The sequence below is a fragment of the Sminthopsis crassicaudata genome, chromosome 2, assembly GCF_048593235.1.
Source record: "Sminthopsis crassicaudata isolate SCR6 chromosome 2, ASM4859323v1, whole genome shotgun sequence".
NCBI lineage: Eukaryota > Metazoa > Chordata > Mammalia > Dasyuromorphia > Dasyuridae > Sminthopsis > Sminthopsis crassicaudata.
In genome coordinates, this window is record NC_133618.1 from 481,139,698 (window position 1) to 481,154,382 (window position 14,685).

The 14,685-nt window shown below is 37.6% G+C and overlaps 1 protein-coding gene across 3 annotated transcripts in view; it reads right to left on the reverse strand.

Moving 5' to 3' along the window:
* Positions 1-14,685, reverse strand: part of MYLK3 (myosin light chain kinase 3) — a 54,271-nt gene that overhangs the window by 1,526 nt on the left and 38,060 nt on the right. For 2 of the 3 annotated variants that reach the window (XM_074293292.1, XM_074293291.1), the window contains exons 9-12: positions 8,661-8,731; positions 2,867-2,995; positions 2,034-2,186; positions 446-578 (exon numbers count right to left, since the gene is read on the reverse strand). In XM_074293292.1, the coding sequence (XP_074149393.1) occupies positions 446-578; positions 2,034-2,186; positions 2,867-2,995; positions 8,661-8,731 (486 nt within the window). Of the gene's footprint in view, positions 1-445; positions 579-2,033; positions 2,187-2,866; positions 2,996-8,660; positions 8,732-10,450; positions 10,810-14,685 lie in introns of those variants that run through there. The other variant, XM_074293293.1, reaches the window with a different exon arrangement.

Sequence of the window (14,685 nt, forward strand, 5' to 3'; positions counted from 1 at the left end):
TTGCCCTAACAACCCTGTACTTTTACATTTAGCCTTAAGTAAGAATGCAATCTATGCTGAGGATAGTCTTTTAAAGCTCTCTTATATGATACACAAGGTAACATAGCTGTGGTTGTCAATTTAAGTCTATGAAATTAATTTAGTACATATTCACTCAATTCTGAATTGTGGAGATATCAGGCAATTAAATCCCATGTCGGGGATCTGCTGACACCAACGAGAACATGGGTTCAAAATTTCTGGCTTTTTCAGTTATAAATATACCAACCATTGATTAATATGCCACCAGTATTTTAGATTGTTGATTTAGATTTCTTGAAGGAAAATATTTTGACCTCTTGTATTAGAAACATCAAGTGCTAATATAGCCAAGGTGCTTTTAAAGGAAGTATAAAAGAGAACCTATTTTTTTTCCTTTGAAGCAAAACTACAACAAAAATCTTACTTTCCATTTTCTTTGAGCCATGTATTTCCGTAGAAGTATTTGGGACTTGAGCCGAACTTTAGACTTTGTGGCTTTGGTCAGCAGATTATTCACCCATTCGTGTTTCAGACATTGTGCAGCACTCATTCTACAACTGGAAAACCAAACAGGTGAAATTAGACAATTGGTTGTACTATACTGAAATCTGAGAAATGATACCCCAAATATAGCCAAAAGCTAGTGGTATTGATCCTTTATGTAGATAGATTTTGGTCCCTTGGCTATCTTATAAAGGAGATTCCTCTTTTGTATAGATTAGACCAGAGGGCCACCCAAGTCCTTTCCAACTCAAAATCTGTGATTATTGGATATTAATAAAGGAAGTTAATCAAATCCTCCTAAAAATTCCCATGTACTACCAAACTAATCAAAAGTTCCCTCACTCCATGTAATTTAAAAGGCACAGATAGCCTGTAGTATCAAGGGAATGAGGTTTAGGGAAGCAATGTCTACTCTGGAGAAGAAAAGTAACTAAATATATGTGAATCAAAAAGGGGAACCTCCTATAAAAGTTAATGTAAACTTGAACATTTGAATTAGAAATAATTTCTCATGTTGAAATTTTTTGAAAATCAAAAATTATTAAACTAGCAGTCATCACTTTTACAATTTACAAAATACTTGACATATCTCATTTGAGCCTCAGTATAACCCTTGAAGAGATCCTGTTATCCTTATTTTACAAATGAGGAAATTGAATTAAGTGTCTTGCCAGTAGCACACAGTCAGTAGGTATCTGAAGCAGGATTTGAATTCAGATTTTTCACATGCCAGGTCTAATATTCTATTCAGTGCACCACTCAGCTGCCTAAAACCATCCTGGTAATGATAACCTAGAAGAGGGTTGGTAGCAAGACTAGCTCTTCACTGCCCAGTATGTCAAATACTTTTCATTCTTAGGATTTTTTATAAGGATATTGAATGGACCTGAGATTTCATTGCTATAGGGAGCTCCCAGGTGAAGGGATTCCCTTTCCTACGCAGGCCAAGTTTCTCTACAACTTAAAATTAGTTGCTTAGAGTCCTGGGAGTTATTAATGCTCAGTGCCACATAGCACATAAATGCTTTGAGGGTAACTCTTGTCATTGTGCTATGCTGTCTTTTATTTTATACTCACTGTAGAACTTACATCATTCACTTGATATATCTTCTTATTGCTTTTAAGTGTAAAAAAAATGGGGGAGGAGGAAAGCAGATTTTCCTTCCTTCTAATTATACAATACCCTTACATGTATAAGTACTTGGAAATAACCATTTGCAAATATTTCTCCTGTGTAGGTATTTGCATATAAAATCAGTCTCATGCATTTAGAAAATATTTTCATTCTGTGAAGGCATTTTTTTCTAGATTCTTTTTCTCTCTCCCTTTTTGACAGTCCAAGTGTGGATTTTGAAGTGTGGACTAAGTAACTAGGAAAGAAATTTTCATATAGAAAAATGGGATCTTTTACTCCCAACAGAACCAAGACATGGTTTCTGAAATGAACCGTGTTCTTTACAAGGGTTCTCCCAATTTGGTAAGCTCAGATCTCTCTGAAAAAGACATACCTCTTCTCTTTAACCAGGAGCCTAGAAATGAAATCTTTGGCTTCTTCTGACAGCCCTTCAAAGGCATCAGCATCAAAATCCCAGCTACAATTCACAATATAATTCATTGTCTCTGCATCTGTTTCCCCCAGAAATGGAGACAAGCCACTGAGCCTAGAAAGGAAATAGATGGCCACCAGCACATTATGATGAAATAACTAATAACATTTAAATAGGAATAAGGAGGGGGTATGTATGAAAGAAAACACCTGATTACATCTCTATGGGTCAGAAAGCTGATGAAAATTGAAGGAATAGATCCAGGAGTAGTACAACATGTTTTAGAGAAATCTTATACTGATCCCTTTCCCCCATTCTTTCTCCAATCACAATTTGGACCCAAATCTCAAATCATTAGTCTTCTGAACTTTGGTTCAATAAAAATATCTGGAGATAACTGAAGCAACCAGACTACATAAAATACTCCCCTGTCTTTTCCCAGAAGTCCTGCTACCCAGATGTGTGATTAACTTAGTTTTATCATCTCTAGGTATAGAGGATAGGATGTTAGAGAAATAAGAAATAAGCAGCCAAAGTTCTCTTCCAGGTCTGAGTCTCCAGATACAGTGTCTGCAAAGGACCCAAGCTGTAATGAAACCAAAAGGTGTGAGAGCCAAGAGATTTTCTTCAAACTGGAGCCAGAGACCTATGATCATAGGAAGTTGAGGATGTTGAATCTGGATACTTAAATCTCCAACCAATTGAATGATGGAGCTACTTCCTCCCAGTCCAAACCCAGCATAGGAGTTTTCTCATCATTGCTGAACTACTACTGGTCAACCTGAATTACTTACAGCATGTACGTGATGACACCCACACTCCACATGTCAGTGGGAAAGGAGACAAAATCATAGTTCACCACTTCAGGAGCCAAGAATTCTGGGGTGCCAAAGTTCACTTTGAGCTTCTCCCGAGGCTTGTACCTATAGCCAGAGTCCAGGGAACATCAGAGCTCTGAGAAAGGGGTTGGTGAAGAGATGAAAAGGTGCAACAGGTAAACATGACTCTAGGGAGATATCTCTGAATTTAGATTCCTCTGACAACCATACTAGCTTGACACCACTCTATGAATCCTTTGTAATGTTGAGGAGATAATATATTCTTCCTTTCTCCCCCACTTTACCCTGTTGGTCACACACTGAAACTGGGAATACAGAGCCAAGGGGTACTATGAGAAAGACACAAAAGAAATAATATAATCACATTTTCTGCTCTTAGAGAGCTTTCCTGGTTGGGGAGACAGAAAAGATACCATTCGCAAATAAGTAGTAAATCATTAAGGTGAAAATTCTTTAAAATAAAATTTTGTTGGCATTTTTTTGTTTTTATACCAGCTACATTACCCAGCATATCACACCCACTCTTCTTTCAAAGAGCTATCTCCTACTGAGGGGGTGGGGGTGAACTCTGAAATTGTGTCCCCTTTAATCTGTAACAATCACTCTGAAACTCTGTCCCCTTTGATCTGTAAAAAGAAGGGAGATTTGGTGTCTCCCAGACTCCAGAGTCTGAGGGGGGGCATGTTTTTCAGATGGGCCATTTTCTAAGATAAAGCAGCATTATTCAACAGGAAATCTTGGGCAAATCACCCAATCTTTTGGATGGGCGGATCCCCATTCAGGAAATTCCAAATTCTGGAAAAAGCCTTCAAAGTGATTTCATTCAATTTGGGAAATCTTGGTCTGATAATCAGCTCAAACTGCCTCCAGCCAACCAAGATCAGCTCATAAAATAGATTTGTTAACACATTATTTGCAAATCTCATTGAGAGATTTGTCTATTAAGAGAAAGCTGCTTAGTGAGAAGAAAAACTTTTTTGCCACTATGATTGTGGGTTTGTGAATTCTTTTCATATTGGACCAGCACTGAGACCAGAGGGGATTCTCACATCAATTCTCACACCTCAATTTTCCACCTCTAGAACAGCATCACTATGCCAAAAAAGAAAGAAGGAAAGGAAAGGAAAAAGAAGAGAGGGAAGGAGGGAGGAAGGAAGAAATTTGAATAACAACCAACAGACTGAAAAACTCTGACTTTGTATGCAGCCTCCCATATGCAGAGGCCTTGTTCACTAGGCACTCTAAAGAAACGGGCAAGACACACTCTCACAGATCTCTGGGCCAAACTTGGTCATTATCATTTCAAGCATTCAGCTTTTATTTTTAATGTTATTCTTCCAGTTGGTTAAAACTGTTTGCAGTGATGAGCTTTGGAGGTGAGGGCAGAGTCTTTAGAGATGGCTTCTTGGAGGAACGGGTTTTGACTTCCACTTCATGACTACCTGGGTCATGAGGGGTGAATCTCAGTTTTTCTGCCGGACTCCCTTCTTGCTCTGTTTTTTTTTTTTTTTTTTTTTTTTTTTTTAATTGAAGGCAAGTATCCGAGAGGCAGAGCCAAGCACTCTGGGATTGTTTGGTACCTCATAATGTCTGAGGAGTAATAACCTCAGGTTCCCAGATATCCATCTAATTGGAGAGGGTGGAGGCAGGACCAAGACTACAGCTCAGGCCTGCTTCTTTAGTGAACAAGAGTCAGATCTGTGCTAAGAGACTCAGCAGCTAAGGAGACAGATGCAAGAGAGAAAGAATGCCTTCCAAAACCCACAGAGATAGGCCTCTTTTCAGGCCCTAGAATCCCGTTGCCTAGGCTACCCACTCAAGCTGGTACTTCCCACTCCAAAGTGGGGAGCATTTCTGGGAACCCACTGGCTCCTCACCAGTATTGTTGTTCAATCTTTTCATTTGTGTCTGAGGGTTCACCATTTCCTTCTCCAGCTCATGTTATAGATGAGGAGACTAAGGCAAGCAAGGTGAAGTAATTTGCCCAAAGTCTCACAGCTAGTGTCTGAGGCTGGATTTGAATGTTATAGCTACACACAAATACGCTCTGGGGAGGCAGCTCCCTCTCAATCCTCCATTTACTGTGCTAGGATTTAATATTCACATGTGAAAGTACTTCATTTAAATTCTTATCTTCACTAAGCAACCATGTATTTCTAATGATAATGTAAGATATTTTGGCAATTATTCTGACATGGGGCAGCTAGGTGTTGCAGTGGATAGAGCACCAGCCTTGAATTCAGGAGGACCCAAGTTCAAATCTGGTCTCAGACACTTAACACTTCCTAGCTATGTGACCCTGGGCAAGTCACTTAACCCCAGCCTCAGAAAAAGAAAAAAAAAAATTATTATTCTGACATATCACCTCTCCTTATTCTATTGGACCACTCCCAGGATCCCCAGGTATGCCAACAAAGGGTTCAGATGAAATGGATTCCCTGAGGGAGTGCGGTTTTCTCTCACAGCAAGGCTCTTAGACAGCTCTGTGAATAGCAAAGGCAGACCCTGAGTTCATGTATCCAGTGGTCTTTGAAAGTCCCTTACTTGAGACAGCTAGGTGGTGCATGGATAGAGCAGCAGCCCTGAAGTCAGGAGGACCTGAGCTGCTCTCAGACACTTAACGTGTCCTAGCTGTGTGACCCTGGGCAAGTCACTTAACCCCAACTGCCTCAGCAAAAAAGTCCCTTACTTGATACAAAATTAGAGAAATGCAAATCAAAACAATTTTTTTCTGAGGTAAAGCTTCACACATATCCATTTGGCAAAGCTGACACTGAGAAATGCTGGCAGAGATGCAGGAAAATAAATACTCATATACTCTTGGTTGAAATGTCATCTAGTGCAATAATTCTAAGAGAATCATTTGAAATTACACCAGAAACTTATTAAACTATACATGCTCCTTTATCTACAATACTAATATCCCCAAAAAGATCAAAGAAAAAGTAAAAGGACTCATATGGACAAAAATATTTATAGCAGCTCTTTCTATGGGAGCAAAGAATTAGATACTGGAGAGATGGTCATCATTTGGGGAATGGCTGGACAAATTATGGTATATGAATGTGATGGAACACTATTTTGCTATAAAAAATAATGAAGGGGTTGATTTTAGAAAATGTGGGGAAGATTTATATGAGATGATCCAAAATGAACAGAACAATTTACACAGTAAGAACAGTATTGTAAAGATAATTAACTGTGAAAGATTTAGTAAGTGATCAACCCAAAGACCCACCACAGTTTCAAAGGACTCATGAAGAAAAATGCTGTCCATCTCCTCATGGAGAACAGATTAAAGCATGTTTTCTTCTGCCTTTTTCCTGTTTGTTTTTAGTCCCAGAACATGGCTTATGTGGAAATTATTTTCTTATGACTTCATATTTGTAATGACTTCTGTATTTCTTGTGTCCTTAAGTGGTGGGGCAGGAGTGAGAGGAAGGAAAGAATATGGAACTGAAAATAAAATGAAGCTAAATGGATCCAAAAAAAGGAACTTTGAAAAAATCAGTGAGTTGGAGGGTGATCCAGAAAGATGAGTCACATTTTTGACATGCTGGGTTTGAGATTTCAATCATTTAGAGGCAGTATATTCTAGGCTTGGGGGGTGGGAGGGTGGGGAGTTAGAGAGTACAGATCAGGAACCAACTGAAAAATCAATAATACATTTTAGCTAAAAAATGGAGTGAATCAATCTTGAGATAAGCTTGGAATGAATAAGTGGGAATCAGATTTTGGAAGGCCTTAATTTAGGCAATGGGGAGCCAATAAAGAATGTTAAGCATGGGAGCAATATAGTAGAACCATTGTTCTAAACATTTTTCAGGAAATGAGTATGTAGCCTTTGTAGATTAAGGGAGGGAGAAAAGAATTATCTTATAAATTGAATTAATTTTTCAAGCATATGTAACATCTCTCCAAGTAACTCAAATTCCTTGAAAACTGTCTCATGAATCTCTAACCTTTATAATCTTTTGTGCATACTGTAGATTCTTAATATGTGATGAAAATGAATGAATTAAACTGAACTGCCTCCCCTAGGGTTACTGTCTCCTATTTTTCTTCCTGTAAGATGATTTAGAAACATAGTTAATCCAAAGGATAATTGTAATATAAGCAAACTATGGTAATTATTCTGTGTATTTGTATATGAAAATAGGTGTCTGCCCCCAAGAGCTTAGTGCTTTGTTCATACATTTTGCCAAATCCCTAAGAACTGAACAGACTATTGTATCTAATTGTGATTGAATACTATTGTGATATAAGAAAGGTTTCAGAAAAATCTGGACATACATGAACGGATGAAAAGTGAAATGAGTAGAATCAGGAGCACATTATACATAGTAATAACAATGCTGTATGACTATTTAGTGTGAATAACTTAGCTATTCTCAACAATACAATGATCCAAGGCAAGGCTGAAGGATTATGATGAAAGATGCTGTCCATCTCCAGAAAAGAACTGGGAGAGCCTGAATGCAGATCAAAGATATTGTTCTTTACTTTATTACATGCAAATGTCGAGGAGACAGAATGTGGTAGATAGGAAACTATAACTAGGCCAATTTGGCTAGAACTTAGAAGACAGGAAGAGGACTAATGTAAAAACAATCTGGAAATTTGGGTTGGAGACCAACTTTATCTGAAAACTTTGTTATTCAGAGGCTTTGACTGCCACTTGTCAGACCTTCCTGAGTCCCAAGGCTGCTAAGCTCACCCATTCCACTGTGCCTTTAGGAGCCAGGTTTTATTTTTAATAAGCTTCTTTCCATCCTGGACTTCCTTCTATCTTTGGCCCTCACTGCATCCCTGGCCTCCATCCTCTGCCTGTTTACCCAGCAGGAGCAAACATACCGATACCCCCTCATGACCATTTTGAAAATCTCCCCTCAGCCATCATCACTCCCAAACTTTTGTTCTTTGAAGATTCTCTCCCTTTATCTACACTACTTATAACTGTGCTGTCTTCAGGATTTTGAACTCTGAAATTCTTCTCTTTTCATTACCCTTTATCCTTCCTCCTCCATCTCTACCTCTGCCTTACTCCTTTTAAAAATATTCTTAATTGTTGTAAAGAGTTTCATATTTTCTGAATTTAATTGAGGTACAGCATGGTGGTGCAAACCTATAATTCCTGTTTCTCTCAGGTGATGGCTAAGCTACTGTGGGCTGTGCTGACTGGGTATCAGAACTAAGAAAGGTAATTAATATGATGAGCCACCTAGGAGTGGGGATCACCAGGAGGAGGAATTTAGAACAAATCAAAGCTCTTAAGTCAATCACTAGTAGGATGAGAGGGCTCTGTCACTAATCCCTGTACTTTAGCTTGGGCAAGATAGGGACACCTATTGTTCCTTTTTTTTCTTTTTTTTTAATGTGCAATAAGCTAAAATTTCAGAAAATTTTTTTCTTAGAAGGTTCCTGAAAGTTATAAAACACTACATTTATATTATTCCTTTGTTTTTATTCTGGTAAATGAAATAACAGACTTCACCTTTTTGTAAACAGGCTAATATATAGATGATCAATTAAGACCAGATTTCTTTATATAAGGTTAATCTTCTATTCTGGAGAAAGTGTCAGTTTAAGCTATTTCTAAAAAGAAGCCAAGGATAATTATTTTGTTTATGTTCAAGCAGCTCTTTTTTTTTCCCCTTTAGTCCCAGCATTTTACTCAAGGTCTTAAACATAACGGGTGCTTAATAATGACTATTGAATTACTTTAATATGCAGAGTGAAATGGTCTTACCTTCTGGCCAGCCCAAAGTCGATAATTTTAATTTGGTTTCCCATCTGACTTACACATAGTATGTTCTCTGGCTAGAAAAGACCAAAAAGAGAATTTGACAAATGACTGTTATCCCTATGATGAATGAAGCACTCAAAAAAGGTTACTTAACCAAGGAACATTTACTGCACAAAACAGTTTGCTGAATGAACAGATGTATTAGGGCAACAGTTTGGGGATCTCACCCTTTCAGGGATTGGCAAGATCAAAACTATTTTCACAGTGTGCTAATATGTTTTAATTTCTACTACAGTGAATGTAGATAGATTAAAGTCAGTGGTGCACTGGTAATCAGCTCTCAGAAAACAATGTTTCTGTAACACAACTGTTAACTTTAAGGTGTACTGTAACACAACTGTTAACTTTAAGGTGTACTGGTAAGATTTTTTTCCCATCACTTTCTCAAATCTTGACAATCAATCAATAAAGCAATGTCAAACCTTGATTTGTGGCATTTACAGATTTAAAAGGTACATACAAAATGGTCATATCAATTTGTTGTCCCAAACCCACCCCCAGGATCTTTATGGTCCACACAAATTGCTCAGATGGCCTAACACCTTGCCATGTCACTTTACTAGATGGCTGACCTAGGAACAAGAGTCAAGGCAACCTTGGACAAAGTCCAGTATTCAAGGTATAATGTTGCAGCCACAGAGTCTGCACTCAAATCCCAGGGGTGGAGTTTAGGACTTGAACTGGGATTGTATTCTAGAGGAAGGAACCAAACTAAGTTGTGTGTCTATTTGTTTTATAGTTATAGTTTGCTTTGTACTGTACAAGTCAATTCTATTGTTATCATTTTGCAAACTTCATTTGTTGGTTGTTTGACTGATACTTCATATTTTGAATTCTCTATATATAAGTGATGTGGGTTGTGCTCCCTTTAAGAAACTAATGCTTTCAAATGGATTTATTCCTTTCTGATTCCCAGCTCCTCCTAGCTGATGCATTAACAATTCAAGAAGCTAGGACCTTTGATTCACAAATCCTGGTCAAAAGCATCTCTTTAGATTCCATTTGGAGATCTGGGCTCTCACAGCCCCCACCCAGATCTGAGCCAATTTGGGATTCCACCCACTGGCCCCTTTAGTTAAATCTCTCATTATAAAAGAGCCACTCTGGAGTCCTCTCTTGACAGAGGTTCCAAACATGGCAGCCTTACTCCTGGCATGTTAAGGATTACTGCCCACTGGAACACTGGTTCCGGTGCCCTTTTCTCTTTACTTAACACCCTTTACGAACTAGACCTTAACTTTACTTCCAAACCCCATAATAAACGTTTTTTATCAATCTAGGTTTTTGGGTCTGTAAATTCCTTTAAAGGGACTCTTGCTGACACTAGACCTCATTTAGACCGTATCCTTGCGCTGAATCCAAAGGGATTGCAGGGGAACTCTATTTGACTCCCTATACCCCGAACCTGCCACTAGACCTCAATTAAACCCTAATTTCATTTAGGTACCCCAATTTTAAACTTCGTCATAAGTATTGATAATATTGATAGATTCTATATTAAGTGAGTTTTGTAAAAGTGCAGACAGAAATTTTAATGTGAAAGAGTTCTGTCCTTACAGAATGCTACCATCCAATATAAATGTTCATATTGTTCTTTGGCATTTAAATCTACCTAATCATTTGCTTATAGGAAATGGGCTAAGCTGTATATATATTTGCTTTATATCTTTAAAATAAATATTTCTTTGTTAAAGGAGGAGTTGAAAGGGTGAGACCAAAAAGGGTGAGAACTATTTTTTTTTATTTTATTTATTTATTTTTTTTTATGGAAAGATTGAAGGCAAAAGAAAAAAGGGACATCAGAGGATGAGATAGAGAAAGTTATCATGGAAGCAACAAATATGAGCTTGGACAGACTTCAGAAGATCATGGAATGTCTGAAAAACTGATACAAGGCAAACAATTTGGACTGTTAGGTTATGCCATAGTACATAAAGCACTGGGCTTGGGACCAGGAAAACTCTTCCTGAGTTCAAATGTGGCCTCAGACACTGGCTGTGTGTCCCTGGGTAAATCAATTAATCCTGTTTGCCTCAGTTTCCTCATTTTTAACATGATCTGGAGAAGGAAATGGCAAACCACTCCAGTATTTCTGTAAAAAAAAAAAAATCCCAAATAGGATCAGAATATGGGACACAACTGAACAATAACAACAAAAAAAAATTTGTTTTATATTCCACCTCTTTTTTATTAGATCGTTAATATAGGAATGATTTTTACATTTTAAAATAAAGTTATTTTATTTTCAAAATGTAAAAACCATTACTGAGTTGTGCAAAAACAAAAAGGTCAGTTGACTCCTATTTTTTATTATTAACTTATAAATTCATAATTTTTAAAGCTTTTTTATTTTTCAAAACATATGCATGGATAATTCTTTGACATTAACCTTTGCAAAACTTGTGTTCCAATTTTTCCTTCCTTCCCCCACCCCCTCCTTTAAATGGAAAGTAGTCCAATTTATGTTAAACATATGTTTTAATATATGTTAAACCCAAAATATGCATACATATTTGTACAATTATCTTGCTGCACAAAACAATCAAATCAAAATGGAAAAAAATGAGAAAGAAAACAAAATGCAAGCAAACAACAACAAAAGAAGTGAAAATGCTATGTTGTGATCCACAATCAGTTCCCAACAGTCCTCTCTCTGGGTGTAGATGGCTCTCTTCATCATGAATAATTGGAACTAGCCTGAATCACCTCATTGTAGAGAAGAACCACGTCCTTCAGAATTAATCATCGCATAGTTGCCATGTATAATGATTTGGTTTTACTCATTTCACTCAGCATCAGTTCATGTAAGTCTCTTCAGGACTTTCTGAAATCATCCTCCTGATCATTTCTTATAGAACAATAGTATTTCGTAACATTCACATATCATAACTTATTCAGCCATTCTCCAACTGATGGGGATCCATTCAGTTTCCAGTTTCTGGCCACTATAAAAAAAAGGCTGCCACAAACATTTCTGCATATACAGGTCTTTTTCCCTTTTTTTGATCTCTTTGGAATCCCAGTAGAAACACTGCTGGATCAAAGTTTGATAGTCCTTTGGGTATATTTCCAAATTGCTCTTCAGAATGGTTGGATCAGTTCACAACTCCATCAACAATGTATTAGTGAGTTGATACCTATTTTAAAGGCCTGTGTACACTAAAATTCTGAATAGCTGCAAACTTCTTGCATTGAGTAAAATGGCTTCTAAGCCACTTCCAGCTAGTCTTTTATCTCCTAAAGGGCATCTAGATGCATAATGCACGGGGAGTCAGAAAGTATTCATCCGTTTCAGTGGTGTCCCCAACTCTGTATGATCCCATCTGAGTACAAATAGGGCCTCAAACACTAGCTATGTGACTCCAGCTGCCTGCCTCAGTTCCTCAACTGTAAATATTAAAGATAGCACTTATCTTTCAGGTTTGTTGCAAGGATAAAATGAGATAATATTTGCAAAGTGCTTAGCACAGTATTTGGAATATAGCAGGGACTATATAAATGCTAATTCCCTTCCTTTCCCTTCCCCTTCTCTGCCCTGAAGATACTCTAACATTATCTGGGAAACTAGAGCCAGGAAGACACAGATATCTCTAGAATCTGGAGAATCTGAAGAAGCCAGAATTCCTCAGGGTAGGGCCAGAGAAGCTAGGAGTGAAGAAAAGACTGGACTAAAACTTTTTAGGAATCATCTTAGTGTATTTAGCACATGAGCATCAGAAGATGACTTCTGAAGAGGACTTCTCTCTTTTGGAGAGAAATATTCTCTTTATTTTCCAGGAGGAGTGTAATTCCAGCCCCCTCTCCCATTCTCAGCAGAATTGCTCTGGACATTAAATAAAGCAGGGCTCTAATCTTCTCTGGGATCCATCTACTAACTGCTCATGATCTAGCCATTCTGGAGAGCAATTGGAACTCTGCCCAAAGGGCTATCAAATTATGCAGACCCTTTGTCCCAGCAGTGATATTACTGGTTCTGTGTTGCAAAGAGTTCATATCACAAAGAGATCTTAAAAGAGGGAAAAGGACCCACATGTGCAAAAATGTTTGTAACAGCACGTTTTATAGTCCAAGAAACTGGAAACTGAGTGAACATCCATCAATGGCTGAATAAGTTATAATATATGAATGTTATGGAATATTATTGTTCTTTAAGAAATGATCAGTAGGATGATTTCAGAAAGAGCTGGAGAGACTTACATGACCTGATGCTGAGTGAAATGAGCAGGACCAGGAGATCATTATACACAGCAACAAGATTATATGATGATCAATTCTGATAGACATGGCTCTCTTCAACAATGAGGTGGTTCAGGCCAGTTCCAATGATCTTGTAATGGAGAGAGCCATCTGTATCCAGAAAGAGGACTGTTGGGGATGAATGTAGATCGCAACATAGTTTTGGGGGGTTTGGGGTTTTTTGTTTTTACATTTTTTTGTTATTGTTTGCTTGCTTTTTTGGTTTTTTTCTCATTTTTTCCCCCTTTCTGAGCTGATTTTTCTTGTGCAGCATGATAAATGTGGAAATATATATAGAAGAATTGCACATGTTTAACATATATTGGATTACTTGCTGTCTAGGGGAGAGGGTGAATGAAGGGAGGGAGAAAAATTTGAAACAAGGTTTTGCAAGGGTGAATGTTGAAAACTATCTTTATCTGTATTTTGAAAATTAAAACTTTTATTCAAAAAAAATTTTTTTTATTAAAATTTTTAAAAATTAGCAGACTATTCATTAGTGATAAGGGCCCAGATTAGAAGCCAGGTTAAGAACACCTCCTCTCTACACAGCTTTATTCATCCTTCTTGTTGTTGCTGTTCAGTTGTTTTCAGTTGTCTTCAACACTTCCTGGCCCCATTTAGAGTTTTCTTGGCAGAGACACTGGAGTGGTTTGCTCTTTCCTTTTCCACCACATTTTACAGATAAAGAAAATAAGATAGATTTAGAGCTTGAAAGAACTTTAAAGGCCTTCTTATCCAACCTTTTTCTTTTACAGATGAGGAAAACTGAAGCTCACACTGATTAAGTAATTTGTCCAAAGTACAAAGGTAATGGCTCTCAGCTGTCCCTTATTAATTGATACAGCTGAAAGATACTATGATTTTCCTGAGAATTCACTCTTTGGGTTTTTCCTGGTAGACACAGTGACAATCAATAGCTCTGTTCCCTTCCTTTCTGGTGGATGAAGGTACAGTGTTCCCTCTCTCTCCTTCTAAATCTATCTATGAAATGAGAAAGATGCCAAGAAGCAAAAACAGAAAGAAAAGTCCCATACATACCAAAATATTGATAGCAACAATTTTTTCCTTTCTTCTTCCCTCTGAAAAGGTCATCTGATTTCCTCTCATTTTTAGGATTGCTTGAGTACTTATCTTTTTAGGGCTACTGTTAAGAATCACATTCTCATACCAGCCCTGAAGTCAGGAGGACCCGAGTTCAAATCTGATCTCAGACACTTAATACTTCTTAGCTGTGTGACCGTGGGCAAGTCACTTAACCCCAATTGCCTCAGCAAAAAAAAAAAAAAAAATAATAATAATAATAATAATAATTACATTTTCAGTTCAGATAAGTTGTAGAAGAGTTTGTGTTTGTCCATGGCTAAGTCCATGCATGTGCTAGTGCTCACAAATATCTCTCTCTCCTCAAACAAGCAAAATTGATTTTTTAAATTCTATGCGGGTCAGCCAGCCAAGTGACTATGATCCATAACCTAAAAATATTACTAATTATGTGGGAATTAGTTGAACTCCTAAATCCTATCTCAGAGGGAAGATTATGACGTGAAATCTGGCTAGATTGGAAATAATAAATAGGGCAACTGGGAGGCACAGTGAAAAAAGGTCTGGACCTGAAGTCCAGAAGACTTAAGTTCAAATGCAGCCTCAGACAGTTAATTAGCTGGATGACTTCAAGCAAGTCATTTAACCATCTATAAAATGGGAATAATATAGTACCCACTCCCAGGAT